Source organism: Porites lutea, chromosome 7 (genome assembly GCF_958299795.1).
Source record: "Porites lutea chromosome 7, jaPorLute2.1, whole genome shotgun sequence".
Taxonomy (NCBI): Eukaryota; Metazoa; Cnidaria; class Anthozoa; order Scleractinia; family Poritidae; genus Porites; species Porites lutea.
The window spans coordinates 19,784,318-19,802,656 of record NC_133207.1 but is presented as its reverse complement, the minus strand read 5'-3'; the positions used below and the strand labels follow the sequence as shown (position 1 = coordinate 19,802,656).

Here is an 18,339-nt window from a genome sequence, read left to right as displayed (position 1 = left end):
AGTTCAACAGACCTTTTTCGTACCAGCAAAAATAACATGAATTAGGTGAGGAACATGATACATGCTTGCCCCTTAAGAAATTATAGTTTTAAAAATGTATTTTATAGAAACGTATTTTATTTTATTAGTCCAACCCCTCCCTTCACCCCACAAACAATGTTGGACGCGTGTATCCAGAATTTTTTCGGAGTTTCAATTTTGTATAGGGTGGGGGGGAGGGAGAACTGCAAGAAAATTTTGAAAATGATGCACTGTTTATGAGGGAACCTAGAAATGACAGAAAAATATGAATATTGCAGTATTGCCCCAAGGACTTTGCCCAGGATTGTCTGAATCCTGATTTTTGGGGGAAAAAGTCTGTTTTCTTCATTTTTCCTGCACTTTTACTGTATTGTTTCTTTCCCAAATGAAACAAAAAATATGCAGTGATACATTTTTTTGCTATTGTCCTCCCCAAATGAAAGAACACTAATTTGAAACATTGCGTCAACATGCATGATTAATTGTTTTGGTGTACAGTAAACACCCACATATAAGAACACACGATTTTGGAGGTCAGGCTGATTGAGTTCTTATTTATTGGGTGCTTAATGACAAATCAGCCTCAAAATGTTCTTAAAATGTTCTTAAATTTTTATTTAGTAATACTATCCAAAACATGTTGCTAGAGGTATATTTAGCATATTTTAGGAAAATAAAATATATAATTATTCTGTAATTTGATTATATTAACAAATGAACATATTTCTTATTTCTTATTTCTTCTTTTCTTTTTTCTTATGTAATTTAATAACGCCTTTAGTTAAAGTCTTGTCCTACCTAGATTAGCATTGTAGCTATTTGCAGGACATGAAGTATTGTAAACTTTATATTTCTTTAAATAAATACATTGTTGTTGTATGAACACAATCAATAAAATCAGCCTGATGAATAAATATTAGTTATGACACTTTTTCCATTTTAAAAGAACACGTTACAATTTTCAGGCTGATCTTGTTCTTATAAAAATGGGGCTTTATTGGCCAAATTTCAGCCTGGTGTTCTTAATCCATTTGTTCTTATAATGCAGGTGTTTACTGTAGTTGGTGTCTGACCATGAGTGAAGATGGAGAGGCAAGATTTAGGGAGCCGAAAACGGGTTTACGAAGAACGCGAGTTAGTCAAAAAAGCTATCCCCTCGTCAACCAAATATAAGAACAAATGGGCGGTAACAATTTTTGGCAAATGGCAAATTTCTCAGTTGGTTAAAGTTCCTGTTTTAGATCCAGGAGGGCTCTTTAAAGGCTATGATTTACACAAGGTTGCACAGCTTTCTACCAGCATTGAAGAAATGGATGCAGTAACCTTGAATTACTGGCTTAGCAAGTTTGTGATGGAGGTGGCCAAGAAGTCGGGGGAAAGATATCCACCAAAGACCATTTATGGAATAGTTTGTGGTATCCGACGCTATCAAAGTTAATTATATCAAATAATACTCAGGTCATTTTTGGAATTTTTGTTAACGATATATTACTATTGTACTATTGAAAAATGCCCATTAAAATGTAAGTGTTTGATCTGAGATCAAAACCATGTTTGATCTCAGATCAAAACCCATTAGATTTTCATCTGAGTGTTCATTGGGTATCAAGGTTCATGCATGTGACCCAAATATGCCTCAGTTATTGGCTATTGCCCTCATGAATAATTAATGAGTTTGAGAAGCATGTATCAATAATTTTTTCCAAGTTTCAACTTTGTATAGGATGGGGGGGAGGGAGAACTGCAAGAAAATTTCGAAAAGGATGCACTGTTTTAAGGGGGAACTGATAAATGACAGAAAAATATGAATACTGCAGTACTGTCCCAAGGACTTTCGTCCAGGATTTTTTTACTGAAATGAACTGGAACTGGTTTCCTTAAAAAAAATTTGCAGGAAAAAGACTCTAGCTGCAATTTCAGCCTTGACTGGAAGCTATTCCAAGTATGGCAGGCTGCCAAGCTCTCAGGGACATGGGGAGCAGGAGTGGATCATTATGCATTTCTGTGAAACAGCCCACCATGTGGTAGGGGCATTGTACGTCTTTGGTTAACAAACAGCAAAATCCCTGGGCTAACCAGTGTGGGATTGAAAGCCAGTATTCTAGTATTAGTATTCTTAGTATTACTCCAGAATTCTTAGTATTTTTACATTCGTTCACCAGTGTACTGCACACAGCAGATGAAATAAACAACAAACTTGCCTTGCACCCCCTATCATAGAGGCATCCACAACTGCCTGCTCCATTAGGCACACTACTGCGCCTGTGACCTGACCAATAACTTCCGTACATATATTCTGAGCTCCCAGCCCCTGAGGATGGGGGTTTATTCAGATGTTTATAGCCCATATCCCGAAGAATTAGTAATCTTTAGAAAATTCCCGGAAATGTACCTGGCAGGGGTCACCCCCGGGAAAGCCAATTAAAACTATTAATGATTATTAGTGCAATACATTTCGGGCATTTGGCTTCTTTGAAGTGTAGACTAGATTAAGATACAATTGCAGCCGCAGGTATCTCAATCCTGCCTTTTGCGAGGCTTAAATATATTACCTGCCAAGGAAACTCCAAGGAAAACAACAAAAAGAAGAGAGCTTGTGGTTAGCCATGTCGGAAACATCACTTTAAGGCATCGCCAAAACCGCTTTAAAAACAAGCGATCCAACTTGAATTTACTCGAAGAACTGGAAGAAAGTTATAAAAATACCAAACACCCATAAATTCGCTATCCAAAGAATCAAGACTGCAGAATTTCTTACCTGGCTCCTCCAAGAACCGTCATGTTGAAGCACGATGTAATTCAATCTCCCCGCGGTTCCGGTGAGCCCACGCATGAGGGCACAGTCCAACTACTGCTTAGCGGTTTTCCGATAAAACTAGTTTCCAGGTTCCGAATTTGTCAAATCCAAGATGGCGTCAAGTCGTGCTCAACTTTTCGTTGCGAAACTTCCTTGGACAGTCTGTCGTGGTATGATTCCTGATTTTTACTTGTCGTATAAGAAAGTACTAGCAATACGTTATCGGAAAAATCTCGTGAAGCTGTAAAGGGTCTCAAAGTCAGTTCTTGCGAAACAAGGGGAGGTGATTGACAGATTGTCTACCATCCACGATATGCACGTGGCTCATCAATATTGGGACTTTCCATGTTTTCGTCATCTTTTATCCCCTTTTTCACTGTCCTCTCTGCTGTCCTTACCCCGCTTCCATGAGGCTGAAAAGATCCTGAAACTTGAATTTGGACTTATTAACGTCAAGCTATTTTACCCGGCCCACCACTTCAGAAAATTTTCCCCATGATAATTCCACCCAAAAAGAAGGGCTGCTTTCCCTTGCCTCCTCCTTTCCAACCACTCCCCCCTCCAACACCTTGCTAAATGATAATATTCATCTTAGTTTAATTCATTTACTAATGATTATTAACAGATACCCTAAGAGAATACTTTCAAAAGTTTGGCGTGGTTACATCTTCCAGAGTTGTCTTTGTAAGTATGTTCGTAGTAGAGCTTGTTGCAATTATTTGGGTATTCCCTAAAGACAAATGATAATTATAATATTAAATATTAACCATCATGATATCTTCCCTGCTTTAAAATGTTGGAATGAAAATTCTGAAGTGAATCTTAAAGAATCTTGATAGTTTAAGTGAACAGGGTGCCCAAAAAGGCAAGCATCTGATCTGGGAAATCAAAGGTGTCATTTTTGTCTCCAGCAAAATCCGCTGAATGAAGGGTAATTTGCATATACATGTAAGTGTAAGTGAACCGAAATAGACAACAAAAGCCAGGATATTTCAGTTTGATGGAAAGGATAGGTAATTTGCATGCTGATGAAAACAACTTCGAGTGCAATTCAAACCATTCGACTTCTCGTTTGTTTTTCTGGAATTCCGTAGTGAAAAATGCTGTAAACTCAATTAAGTCACACAACACCCTTTAAGACCGCTTAACTTGATGATCATTCTGGTAATCTTTTGTTCTTTTATTGTCTCCAAAACAATCAAGATGTTTCACCAATTTCCACCTACAAATAATAGGAGGCATTTGATTTACAGAAAAATTTGCATTCACTATTGACACGAATCAATAGGCCCAATTCCGTAGTGTTTTTTACAAAGACTTTGGTAAAAAATAAATGTTGGGGTTAGGGCAGACCTGGGAGGATATACATGTACATGTATGCTGACTGTCATTTTTGAAAAAAAGATGCTGGTTAAGGTCTGGAGAACTTTAAAATGTAATATTATTGCTTGACAAAATAAAATAAGGGGAACTGAAGGGTGTCAATACAAAGCTGATCAAGAACATCGCTTCAAAAAGTTCCCCTTTCATGAAAAAGATAGCCTGCATAGATGGTGGGGTTTTTTTGGTCAGTGTTCTAGGTGCAAAAATGGCCCAGAAACTAAAACAAAAAAAAATGGGCAAAATTTCCAACTAAAGTACAGAAAAGCTCAAAAGTCCATTTTATCTGGGAGATTTAGTGACAAGTCTGTTCAGGAGAGTGGGAGATCAGTGCCGTATCCAGGAGAATTGGCATAATATATGGCCATGACTCCTGTGAGTAACTTTTGCCATAATTTATTTTGTCAACCATTTTATAAGCTATTGTTTACTTTTGCACATCTTGTAATGCTTCACACCTGAATTTTCAAGGTTCAGATGAATAATTGGACTGATAACCTAACAGTTTTTCTTAGAACACAGCTGTGTCCTTTGAAGCAAGACCATACACAAAAAAGTAACAGTCCATCTTCAATTTTTGATCAAAATTAATTATACTTGATTGTTATTATTTCTGTAATCATTGACAGGACTATAAGTCTGGAAGATCAAAAAAGTATGGCTTTGTTGAATTTGATTCTCCTGCATCTGCAGAAAAAGCACTCAATGAGCCAAGTCACTTCATTGATGGATCAAAGGTATGATACATGTACATGTTGTTTGGGTAGAAGTATTATATATAATTATAACAAAGTATTATAATTATAACAAACTTTCAAATGAGAAATAAGTCATCTCTTGAATTTCTCTTATATGTATTAGGGGAATCCTTGCAGAGGTCATTAGCATACAAAGTCAACCCATAGAAGACTTAACCGCATGTACAATTATTAGGCTCAAATGTTGAAAGAACTGGTTAATTTAAGAAGTTGGTGCAATTTTCAGCTCTTTGCAATCAATAACAAAGGAAATATGGGCAATCAAGCACTGCAAGGTTGCTATGTGGCAAAATTTTAATGAACTATTCTTGGGGTTTTTGAAAAAGAATTTCCCTGAAATGATTTGGTATATCAGGCTCAAATGTTCAGAGATAACTGAAATTGTTCTGCTCCTTCAATATTCAGAGATTTTAGCTTCATTAGTCAATAATAAGCATAATTTTTTTCAATGAGGCAGAATTAACAAGGATTCTCCATAGTGTTACTGTATACAGTGTATATTGGTCTCTGGCACATTGTGTTCATGTGTGTGAAAATTTACAAATACAATGTAGGTCCATGTTAATAAGAAGCTGGTTTAAAGTAATGATTTCCTTTTTTTCAGGTGTTCATTCAGTCGAAGGTCAATGAAAGAGAGATAAAACGTCAGCCACAGCAACAACGTTCAGAAGAAACTAACCAGGGAGCTGCTGATTTTTCTGAAGTGTGATTACCAATTATCACACTGGCCAATTGTACTGACTAATAAATCAAACTCAACTTAAAAACAGGCTTTTCAAATAACATCCAAAGTGTAAAGTATTTTCCTTACCTTTGTCAGTGTTTATCATAACTTTGATATATAAGGTGAATTAAGAAACTGATAAAAAAATGGATTTTTATCTACCTATAAACCAGTGCCCACCAGCTAATCTTGTTTTAGGTAAAGGGAGCTCACACAAGCTGTTTGTATGACTAACCAGCTATGGTACTCATAATAAATTTATTATTCAAGCACAAAATTACAACTATTATATTAAGGATACCGAACAGTTACACAATCAGCTTATGTGGGTACCCTGTGGTTGGGACATCCACACAGCAAAGAGAGTTGCTTCAAACATCACAGGTTTTGTACAGTTAAAGCTATTTGTCTTTACAGTAATAATCTGAAGACACTAAAAAGAAACATTTTTATAGTGGTCAAGATTACTGATAAACTGGTGATTAAAGTAGTGTTGTATTTTTCTAAATACATGTAATTCTCTCATTTCCTGAAATGATCTGTCAGTAACATAAGATGCATGTCTGAATATCTCATATTTAATTTTAAGCATCTTCAGTGTATATTGTTCTCTTCTTATTCTTTGTAAGCTCTGTAAGTAAATGTTTTTTTACCAGCACTAAATCAGCAGTTTTGCTCAAATAAAGATGATATTTACCTGTGGCTTTGTTGCAAATGTATATGATAGTCGCTGATAAAAATTCCTCTACACTTTCTTGATCCCTAGATATATATGTTGGGGTTTAATTTTATGCTTGGTCATTTTGTCTCTCTTTGTTTTGGGGTATGGTAATGTATGGTAAAGAGTTATTAAACTCGTAAAAAACGAAGGGAAATAAAAATTAAACCAAGGATAAAATTGAATTACAACATATGCATGTAAGCTGCAGTGTTGAATCAACATTTGGTAAATGCAGGGTTGTTAAGGATGACAATCTTTGAAAGCTTTCCTGATAACATGTTCATGGCGGTCACATACAGTACCTAGTTTAATTTCCCTACCTGCCGCAAGTCTCCTGTAGCTCAGTGGTAGAGCTTCTGGACTAGAAACTGAACCAGATGCCTGCAGTGCCAGATCCAGACCTTGAAATAAGGGAGAGGCCCAGGCCCCCCTCCCTTAGATAAGGGAGGGGGAGGGGGGAAATTTCCCAAAAAGTTTTTTTTGGCCCTTCGGCCTCAGTTAGGGGTGGCAAATGGTAAAATCCGAGACTCGCCGAGACCCCGAGACCCTAGTTAGAAATCCGAGCCCGAGACTTTTTGGTGAAAAGTTTCGAGACTCAAAAAAAGTAAAAGCAAACCATGAAATAACGAGACTTCGAGACCTATCAAAAACGCTTCCGAGATTTCGAGATCCTGCCAAAATTTTCCGAGACCCACGTTTTTCTAGGTACCATTCGCCACCCCTTCAGTTTAGTCCAAAATTAAAAGGAGGGCCGGGCCTACTGGGCCCCCTCCCCTGGATTCACCACTGGCCTGTGCCTGTGCCTGTGTATGAACATCATTCTAAAAATGATATGTTCTTTTTTATTTCCAGTAGTTGGAGTAGGTGCATTTTTTTTGTTCACAGGAATGCATGTGGAAATCCAGCTGAAGTCCCAATTTTATTTTTGTTTTGTTTTGCCTGTTGTTTGTTTGTTTTTTTTTTTTCAATAGAGCATTTTTACATGATCACAGTCAGGTCATATTGGTGTTGCCATCCCTTAACAAAGCAAACAAAACAATCAATTCAATTCAATTTAGTTTAAAATTCATATTTTTTTCAGAACAGTCGTTCTACCGAAATTATTCGACATTAGATTCTCATACAAACACTGCACTTTCTCACGCGTTTGCCTACTCGTCAAGATGGCGTCGAAAACCGTGACAAGGTCTATTTAATGTCTTTGATTTAAAAAAGAATTTTATGTGTTCCTTTCCTCTTATCCAGGCGCAGCGCAAGGGGTCATGGGAATTTTTATGCTGAAAGGAGCGCGGGACAAAAGGATTGTAGTTTCAAATATGTCGAGCGACGATAAATCCTGACAAAGTTCCTTGATATTCGTAAGTTTTTTTTCTAAAAAACGATTAATGGGCAATTTAATGACCACTTTTTTTGGTCTTTTAACTTTGGTTATGTCGTGTCGTTTCATGAAATAAATCGGTTCACTTCCGGGTAAATATCAGATGCGTTCATACAGAATGAAGCGATGAAGGCCCAGGTGAAAGATGCCTTCAACACGAAGCCAAGCAACTCCGAACACTCGTTCCACTGGGAGGGCAATTTTACCTCTTGGAATTCAAGGCCCTACCCGTGCTAAGAAAAGGAAAGTAACATCAAAGCCGTCAAGCTCAAAGTCAATGCAACCAACAGTACAACGGCAGCACAACAACCGGATAATTGGAAAACAAACTTATCTTCTTTACTTTGGAAGTTAGCTGAAAAATATTGTCCGTGGCTGACAACTGTCTTGGAGCCAATCAAGAGCAAATACCCAAATACCGTTTCCCTCATTGTTGCACTGACATTAGTGGTATTTGTATTATCTTTGGCTGGCACGATCGTAGCGCCAGCAACTCAACTTTGGCAGATTCTGTTTCCGGCTGAGTTGTCACGCATTTATTACAACGAGGTTTCATGGCCTCCAAGACATCGCTGGATATGGCGCCTGGAAGAAGTTTTCAATGTGACGAGAGAAATAAGGAGATTGTCTAAAGATCATAATGGAAAACAAGTTCATGTGTACTTGATCGGCGGACCAGGCTCGGGTAAATCTGAGCTTGCTAGACAAGTTGGACGTCGTTTGTTCGAATCAATGAAGCTAAACAAAAGACCGGTGGACGTTATTACCATTGATGCAGCTAGCGTTACTTCTCTTTTGTCAAGTCTGACAGATGCGGTTTTAGCTCTTTGTAGTCATTCCGGAAAAAAGGCGGATGGCATTAAGCAACTAAAAGAAGAATTAAATTTCAAATTCGGTGACTTGTTTTCAAACGAAGGTGTGCAAAAAACCGACATCAAACTCTCTATCCTTTTTACTAAACTCAAAGAGCTACTAGAGGAGAGGAAGAGCCAGCCTGTTTTGATTTTTGACAACGTACAAGATTTGAAATTGTTATTTAGCAACCTCAACCTCGAACCCGGAAGTAGTCATTTCGCCACATTTGTTGTCGTCGTTACTGTACAAAAACGTGTGTCTTTAGAAAGGCTGAGCGACTACGTGTATGTACAGGATCTTTATGAAGGCATGTTACCAACTGACTCTGTCAAATTACTTGAATCGATAACCGGGCTGGAAGAAGATAGCGAAAACCATGCTAGTGAACTTTCATACATTCTTGGACACCAACCTCTAGCACTATCAACAGCAGCTATCTACATTGAAAGTGTGCGAGAAGGTCCTCCAAAGCGTGCAGACTATGGATATTTGGATTACATATCTGAGTTTAAAAGAGATATTCCTTCTCTTGGAATGGAAGAAGAAATTGAGTGGCGAGAAAGTGACGCTTCGAAATATTCAATTCCAATGTACACGGCAGTTCTCAAAGCTGTGAATCTCAGCGCGCAAAATGACCCCGTGATTCGAGATCTCGCTTGTATTGGCTACACCGACACCTCCCCACTCAGTTTGGCATATGTGTTGGATTTTTTGAAAAAGAATTCTCACCAGCACTTCACAGAAGCTCAAATTCGGAACTCTCTAAGAAACGTGCTTTTTAAGGTGGCAGGCAAAGAAGGAAAGCAAACCCTCTCTAGCCATCAGGTGATTCGTGAAGCTTTTCGACAGGTCTGCAAGGTAAGTAGCAAAAACCAAGACTGCCTTGACTCGACATTTTGTAATCTGACTGCTGTTTCCCTTACAAGCAATCCTGAAAGCCGTGTCTTACTACTGGGTATTTTCTCAAGGCTCGCCTTATCTTTTGAACACCAACTGAACGCAACTATCTCAAATGTATACAACACTTCCTTGACAGACCCTAACAGTTCTTTTGGTTCTCAATGTCTAGAAATTTTGACCTCGACGTGTGTCTTTTCTACGAGGGAAAGCTTACAAGTAGCCGATATCATGTCAACCCGTTTTACAGATACGTTTTTACGATTTATCTCGCACAGTTCAGGATTCTCCGGGCCTGCCATAATAAAACCAGCAACAAACGTGTTCAGACTCAACGAAGTTGTAAACTTGACAAACTTGCAGGCAATCAGAGGTGACCGGTATGATTTGCAAATAGTGCTCCTAGTATTGTGTTTACACAGCGGAGCTACAAGTTCCAAAAATGAAGATCTCATGAGGGCACTAAATACAACTTCCACTGCAGTACTAAAAATGGTGCCCAATACAGCTAAAAGTAGAGATACCTCAGTTACATTAAACCTTCTAGGGTCTATGTATCGAACTTTAGGCTATCCCTACAAGTCAAAAGATCTTCACGAACTTGCGTTGGATGTTAATCGTAAAAATGGGGGGCAAAATTACAACCTCGTGAAAGACAACGCAAGTGAAGGACAAATGGAGCAAAAGGAATATGTCCTTGAAAGAGCTACAACTTTTCAAAAACTTGGTGTTATATATCGATATCTCGCTAATTTAAGCCTTGCACAAGCATACCACGAGGGCTCATTGAAATTACTGCAAAAATTACTGAGCCCGAGTAATCCCTACATCGCAGGGTCTCTTCTCAACTTGGCAGTGGTCTATAGTCGTCAAGGGAAGCATAGTGAGGCTCTGAAACTATATAATCAGTCACTAGCAATATTGCAGCAAACATATGGCCCACGGCATGCTTCTGTAGGCAGGATCCTCAACACAATGGGAACGATTTATTACAAGCTAGGAGAGTTTTGCACGGCGATATATTATTCGGAACTCGGATTGGAAATACTCCAGGACTTCCATGGATCTAACCATCCTCATGTGGCCGAGGCGTTGAATTTTCTGGGATTTATGTACAGGGACAAGGGAAATCTGCAAAAAGCTCAGGAACTTTTAGAACGCTCACTAGGTGTCAAGGAAAAAGTTTTTGACGAAAATCATTTTATAGTAGGCGAGGCCCTGAATGACCTAGGTGTGGTGTATACCCGCATTGGCGAAGCACGGAAAGCCACAAAGGTTCTTCAAAGAGCGTTGGACATTTTTAAGCAAACCTGGGGTGATGATCACACCTCTGTTCCAACGACATTGAACAGTCTAGGTGCAGCTTATCGTGCGCTGAGACAGCCCCAACAGGCACTGCACCTACACATGAAAGCCCTTGAGACTCTCCTGAGAATGGACAAAGGGAACGCTAGGGATCACCTTTTGGCAGAGACTCGACATCTCCTCGGTAATGCTTTTCTCGCCATGGGAAATGTTAGTGATGCTAGGCTCATGTATGATTTATCATATTCTGGTTTTCGTAACCTATATAAACAGGACCACTGGAGAGTCAAAGGTGCTCTGAAAAGTCTGAACTCCATAGACTCTGTTTTGAACAAGTCCTCCTCCATTAGGGCTCTGTTTGTTATGGTGGGTGTACAGACACTCATTGCCACAGTTAACGCTTTCTACGATCATGATTCATTCAAAATATTTTTGTTTCAGGCGGGCTTAATATAAGGCGAGAACACTGGCCAACTTTGAAAATGTTCTGGTAGAGATATAAGTAATTATCCAAAAGTTGCTGAATGACACGTGTAGGTTGCGAAAAAAAAGAGTTGCGTAGGGCCAGTGAATCGGCTCCACTAGTTTTTTTTAAGGAGAATACCTTCCAAGTTTAAGCTTTAACCTACAACGTCACTAACAGCCAAAAACGCCCCTGACGATGGATAGATAAATTGTTTCACCCAATTGTTTGGCAATAGAATTACCCCATTTTAGTTAGCTGTCCAATCAGTTGGCGATTGATTTGGTTTGGCCTTACTGAATAGGAGGCTAACCCTGTAATTAAAAAAATGTTATGTCTTTTTAAGAAAAGCTTATTTTGTTTCTATTATATTCATATTTATATTTTTTCATTCCAGGTCTAGCAAACGCTGGTACACGCACGAGCGTGTGCTTGATATTTAAATAAAGGCTATTTTGTTGTATCACGCTGTTTCAATATATACATGTATATTCTCACTCGACACTCAGAAAGGAGCCGGTATTTTAACTGAAGACAAGCTGACTATCCCAGGAAAAACCTACAGTGCTCTTGAAATGTCTTCCTTAAAAAAGACACGTTGGAAACAGCAATATAATTACCGAAGTGGAGTTGGTTTATTTACCAAGTCGCAAAGTTGCATGGTAAATATTCACCACTTTCACCGACACTGAGGTGAATAATTGTGTTAATGTCTGTCACTCTAGCTAGCAGACCAAAATATCACTTTACTTTTGTAAAATTCTCGTATTGAGTTTGCATTTAGTCACATAATTACTCAGGCGATCAAATGAAGTCCAACGATGTGCTGAACTAAACGAAAGACCTCAAGCATTGACGATCGTCAATATTAGGATCCTATATTTTTGGATCCGACACTCTACTCAACAAAAACTGTGGGCTTCAGAACTTTGAAGACTTAAAGATCTTTTTGTTTCTTTTCGGCTGCTCGGAATTGAAAAGTACTCGGCTCCACTTGAAAGACCTCCTAGCTAGCCAATCAGAACTATTCATCACTTGTGTGGTGTTACTATAATAACAAAGAGGGCTGAACTGAGTTAATTTCTGGTGAGTACCAGCAGTTTCTACTCTGACTACGTACACCATCTGCCTGAAATATTAAGGGTTGAAATAGTGCGGGTTCTCATAAAGTTTTTCCGTGAGGCCTAATTGTGTCATAACTTTTGCGTGAACGTGACTTCCTTCTAAACTTTAGCATATTTCTTGGCACGGTTTCAGGATATAAGCAGATGTTTTATCTTGCAGATGCTCCTCAAAAAGTACATAACATCCATCGAGCAATATGTTTTGCGTGTTGTTGCATTTTTTCCAGTCAGTTTAAGTCAGAAGTCCAGCTATTTCGTCTTCGAATGACAGTGAACGCCATTTTTCTTTTGCCCAAGAAGCCTCGTTTTGAATCAAATATACCATCAAAAGCTCACACATTCCAAATATGGTAAGCGCCAGTTTGTTATGAAGAATTAGCGGGGGATTGAAACCCGACCAATCAGAAACGGCGAAATATTTTGAATGAAAAATAATTAAATGAATAATAATTGTTATTCTGCAGGTGGCTAAATGATTCTGTTTACTATGCAAATAGAGAGAGAGGGGAAATTTTCCCCTAAAAAGCAGCGTTGTTTTCAAACTGCTTCCCCGGATAAAAGTAAGACAAGTAAGAATATCAAGGAGCTGTGCATGTGAGTGCTGCCGACTTCCCCTGAGTAAATTTATGAAGGAAATCGACTTTGGAGACATTCGTCCGTATTCGAACTTTTGCCCTCTGGTTCCTACCGTCACGGCCTCATTGCTGTTTTTAACGCTTGTCACATTCCTGCAGTCATGGCTTTCTCTAGCAATAATTTCTGTCGTAACTTCCTTTTCCGTTCCAGAGACTTTTCTACGGCAGGCATTTTTAAAAACGCAAAAGTAAGAATGCAGCTTTACAAATGACGACACTGAAATGTTTTAATCATGGGGATATGTAGTGCGCATTAATTTGAAAAAAAAAACTCAGCATAACGTCAAAACAGTGATTATCACAACACATTTATTTAGCCTGTTAGTAGGCTAGGTTCGGCTTGGAATTTGAGGGTGTTGCAAGTTTGAAATTTTTCACCGCATTGGCTTGCGAAGGGTACCGACTGATCAGTGCCCAGGTTCGCTAAAAAGCATGTTGGGGGTAGTAATTAAAGAACATGAATGCTGTTTAGCCAATTAACGAGTGGTACCAAGACTGTTCTTCTAAAGAACTTTATTCTTCTCAGCTTCCAAATGCTCTCTGCTACAGCCACAAAAATTCTACTACTAGCAAGCCTATCACTAGCGAATTAAATAACCAAACTGTAGACGTGTTTGGCTCAGCTGACCATGAGAACTTTTTATTGCATATCCTGTCGCTTAACTTGTGAAGAATAGAGCAAAAACTGCATGCTTGGTACGACTAAGCATACAAAACAGGATCCTCAGTGAAGGTAAAACTCATGGTCAGCTATAGTGATAGTGTTACTGATACAGCAGCGGCTAACCGTGTGGGCTATACATTGAATTTCCTTATAATCATTCGGGTACCCTATTTATGATACACCTTTAAAATATCAATACTTAAAACAACACTAAAAGCAACTACCTCATAACATTATGAAATATCACCTCCGACCTTGTGCACACACCAATCGCAATGAAACCTGCTAAGAAAAAAGTTGCGATCAGTCACGAAACCACGCCACGGCAATGACTTTTTTTTCAAATTTTCCTGTGTCTTAATTTTAAAAGTCGTTTCAATGTATCACTTTTTATGAGAACTGAGTGCTGGACCTTTCAGATTTGCATACAGCTGTGCTCATTCTAAGAACGAAAGAATGAGTGTGCCTTCATGACTGACGAATGTTGCAGTGTTTAAGAAAACATTTTTTCGGTCTCCTTGTACCGTCCTTTCAAGTAACGTTCTCCGCTAAATATATCGATCAAAGGTATCGTAAAAAACAGCTTTGGAACGAGTATATACATATAAATATGTAACAATGCGCGACCTCTTTACATGTAATAGTCTCGTCCCCAGCTTAATTTGTAACGACCACGTGATCAAGAAACGAAAGGGTATGGTGACGAGAATAGTAATATTCAAATGGGTAAACAACTTCACTCCGGCGCAAATAAACTGGAACCAGGATTTCGGGGTTCCGGTTTTGCATTTTTCCGGAGCGCCCGTTGCTCGTTCCGCTGAATAAGGGTAACGCAGGCACTGTGGACGAGATTAGCCCTATTATGATCTATTTCATTAACTACAGACTTGTAGACACCTGTTAATGTTACGTGGGTTGTGTGAATGATTTTCAAAAGCACTGCATATACCATAGTAAGATTTCTTAGCGCCTCTGATGTTATTAATTCTCGAAGTTTATAGTTTTCTTAACAAACAGCTAATTCCCGAGGGTTGGACTGGAAGTACTTGGGGGGATCCCTCAGAAGGTGTATCAACATTTTAAGCACAGAATAGTCCAGTTTCGAGTTCACTATGACCGCTGAATTTAAGAAGTGAAGACGCATTTTTTACAGGCTTAGCCTCCATCTGAAGTAATATATTCACATATTCCGACGAGAAAAAGACCTGTTTATTACTCTGTCTATTGTGTATATTCAAATTTTAAACACTTACTTGCCGCAATTTTTGAATATTTTACTTTACGTCGAGGCTAACCCTGTATAAATGTGCCGTTAATGTTTGTATTCAGCGGTAATTTTTAATTCGAAACTGGACTATTAACGACTTTTCAAAGCGGCCGTGCGTCTCTTCTGAGGAGGAGCATGCCTATCACAAACTTAAAAAAAATGCCTGTGGATTTCCAATATCAACCAATCTTTAATCCCATTACTTGCGAGAGCTTCCCACTGTTGAGTTGGGATATCGCTGCGAAAAAGATCCTTGTTCAAATATTTAAATTTTGTGATGTATAAACAAGTAGTATAGGCATCTTAAGTCCCGGGCGGAAATGTTAGTTTTAAGATAGGCATACATTAAACTATGGTCACTGATCCCTACATGAGAAATCCCTCCACAAGTAATATTACCTGGTTGGTTGTTGCAGAATACCCTGCCACTTGAACGATATGAGCGGCTGGCTATAGCTACCGGTGAGCAGAATTAATTAGGTGGAGACTAATGTTGGCTACGTGGTACGCGGTACGAGGTGAGAAGAAATTAAGTTAAGAAATCAATTTACTCAGTGAGAAATAAATTTCCTAATGAGCTTGCATGCTACACCTGTGATATTCCTCGTTCGTTAAGCCCTAAAGATGTCCAAATAAAAGCAAAACAAGTGTTCTACGCCTAGCTAACTCTAAAGTTAGGTTTAATTTTTATCCTCGTACCAGGTATAATACTGCCTAGCCACTGTATTTCAGTAACGCAGTCAATGTGACAGGGTATTCTGCGTCTGCATTGTCAGATGTTCCGTGTCTGGAGTCAGGCAAAAGATTGCAAATAAAAATTGCCCAGAATAATATGTTCCACATTCTCTCGTTCGATTTTACTTATGAGTGTTTCGCAATGTGCAAATAGCTCACGTGATGAACCAGGTTTCGTATTTCAAAAGAAAGAGTTTCCACGGGGCCCCCGGGAGACTTCCCGCCTCTCGAGGGCTTCAACCTTGGCTTTTAGGTCATTTATCTGACCAAGCGCCGAAACTAAATGCACACAAGCCATGTCAAGGTGATGTCTCACGGCTGAGTTAAGATGTGATTCAACTTCTCTCCTTTCAATCTGCAATAAAAACAACAAACAGCTTTTAACTATACAAAATGGTTGCCAAAAGCGAATTGCTCAGTCTGGTGCCATCATGTACTTTGCCCGGGTAGGTAGCATTATCCTTCCGTCGCTGGGTACACATAAGTGCTCAATTGTTTAGCTGAATTAATGTCAACATGGCTTTACTAGTATCTACAGGTCCTCAGCAGGGTAACGCTGATGACGTCATAGCCTTTTGTCTTTATCTCATGAATAGAATTCGACGGAATCTCATTAATCTTCCCTTTGCAATAGACTCACTTAGGCTTGACCGGGTTTAACCTGTTTGTCCTGTTCTAGTTTAATATTTATCCGGTTTGACAGGATTTCTAATTATTTTAAGGCCGATGAATGTTTTGCTTGTTGGTGAGAGAAAGAGCTAGTTAGTGTAGTACGCACGACTTACGCGCCAAGGACCAGTGAACCGGAACCAAGACAATAAGTTGTCTGCAATGGATAATGAGAGCCGCTGGAAATACAACGTGCATTATTACGTTACACTTCAGTGATTATAAGAACATGACAAACAGACTAAAACAATGAGGGGTGATCTCCGCCAATATTCTGTTTCAAATTCCATTATGACGAACCTGCAATTTCCGATTCCATCATCAGAACCAAAATTAGACCAACATAACAGAAATTGAGAAGTCAGAACCGAATTTGAACTAACAGAACAGAAATTACGAAGTTAGAACCGAAATTGAACCAACAGTCCATCTGTACATGCAACTATCCATTTTATATTGCTTACAAGAGTTTGATTCACCGGGTTAATTTTGGCCAATTTAAGCTTTCTACTGATATCGAGAAGAATCCAGGACCTTCAGTTCATGTAGATGCTACAAAAACGATTCATGCTCCATACTGTCAAGGAAACGTTGTAGTATTTGGGGAAAATGCGGGACAACAATGTGTTGCAATGAGTTTGTGAGCTTTAATTTACAGTAAGATAAGAAGGATTACTTCAGTCGATGATATCATTCAAATAATGACTGTTGGTAAGCAGTTATATTCTACTCTGTCATTGCTTGCAAGACAATCTATGTTAATGTTAACAGAATTACCAGAAACGGTTACGGTGTTTGAGTGATTTTTCCAGCTTGAATACAGTGAAAGTTATACTTGTAACATGCACGGTGATCCCAGAATTGAGGGGCATCACTACTGTAAGCCACTTGAATCACTCTTGGCTCTAAACTACAATTCATTCATTTTAACTGTGGGAATTGTTGGTGTTGATTCTCATGCTATAGAGATATGTATGGTAACAGTCATAGTCAAGGTACATGTGTATTGTTGGAAATGCCATCCATGCATAAATTAGTACAATAGTCTATATACATGTAGGAATGAGGATGTACATGAGCTTAAAATTGTACGTATTGTCAACTTTAAAGTTGATCTTTGTTCAAGCAGCAGAGTATCAGTGGAGCTGAAATAAATCACACTGTTTGCGCTGTAATCAATGGTGTCCTATGTTGCAATTTGGCTGAGAGCAAATCTTTGTGGAAGATGAGCATTTCAAAACATTGTCATGAAGTGACAGGATTATTGTTGTGGGTTGGAACATACTGTGTAAGCTGTGTAGTTCAGCAAAGAAGTAGAGTACAGGATTTAACTTTTCTTGTGGGATATGATGACAGTTAGGTGAAATAAGACTTGTTAAAAGTATCAAAGGCATACAGTCATTTGGTGAAGAAATTTGTAAAAATACTCAAAGTAAATTAAATTGTCAAAGACTACAATATGAAGTACACTTTAAATTGTGCTCATGCAAAATTTTAAGCAGTGAAAGGAAAAAGATTGCGAGGAAACACAGGTATAGGTCATTTGACTATTGTGAAATGAAACTTCTTAAAAAGAAACATTTAGTTACAAGGAGAAAAGAAAACAGGCAGATCGGGGTATAGATTTTCGCATTGAACCGTATAAAAATAAAATAAGAAAAGGTCCCTATTATATATGTTGTGTTTGTAATCGATTACTTTATAGGAGATCAGTTTACATTTTTGGCAAAAGTAAATATTTGTGTCCAAATGTTTTCAGTGTGCAGGCTTCATTTGATGGAAAACAGTATGTTTGTAAAACGTGTCACTTAATACAGACATTTTCTTTCAACATCTTAGTGCCACTTTTAACACAGTTTGACTCTATTACCAACATCCAATAAAAACAATCCCATGTAGAAACCCAACAGCTACCTCACAAACCACACCCATTATCTTACCAATCA

General features: G+C 38.5%; 1 protein-coding gene and 1 pseudogene across 1 annotated transcript; both read left to right on the top strand.

The window, feature by feature from the left end:
• The first annotated feature begins 2,912 nt into the window (after window positions 1-2,912).
• On the top strand, window positions 2,913-6,382 carry LOC140943505 (SRA stem-loop-interacting RNA-binding protein, mitochondrial-like). Its single transcript, XM_073392596.1, has 4 exons — window positions 2,913-2,988; window positions 3,444-3,502; window positions 4,828-4,935; window positions 5,561-6,382. Exons 1-4 carry the CDS (start codon window positions 2,931-2,933, stop codon window positions 5,663-5,665), a joined length of 330 nt encoding a protein of 109 aa, XP_073248697.1. The 5' UTR covers window positions 2,913-2,930; the 3' UTR covers window positions 5,666-6,382.
• Window positions 6,383-7,738: 1,356 nt separating this feature from the next.
• Window positions 7,739-11,769, top strand: LOC140944242 (uncharacterized; annotated as a pseudogene).
• Window positions 11,770-18,339: the final 6,570 nt, after the last annotated feature.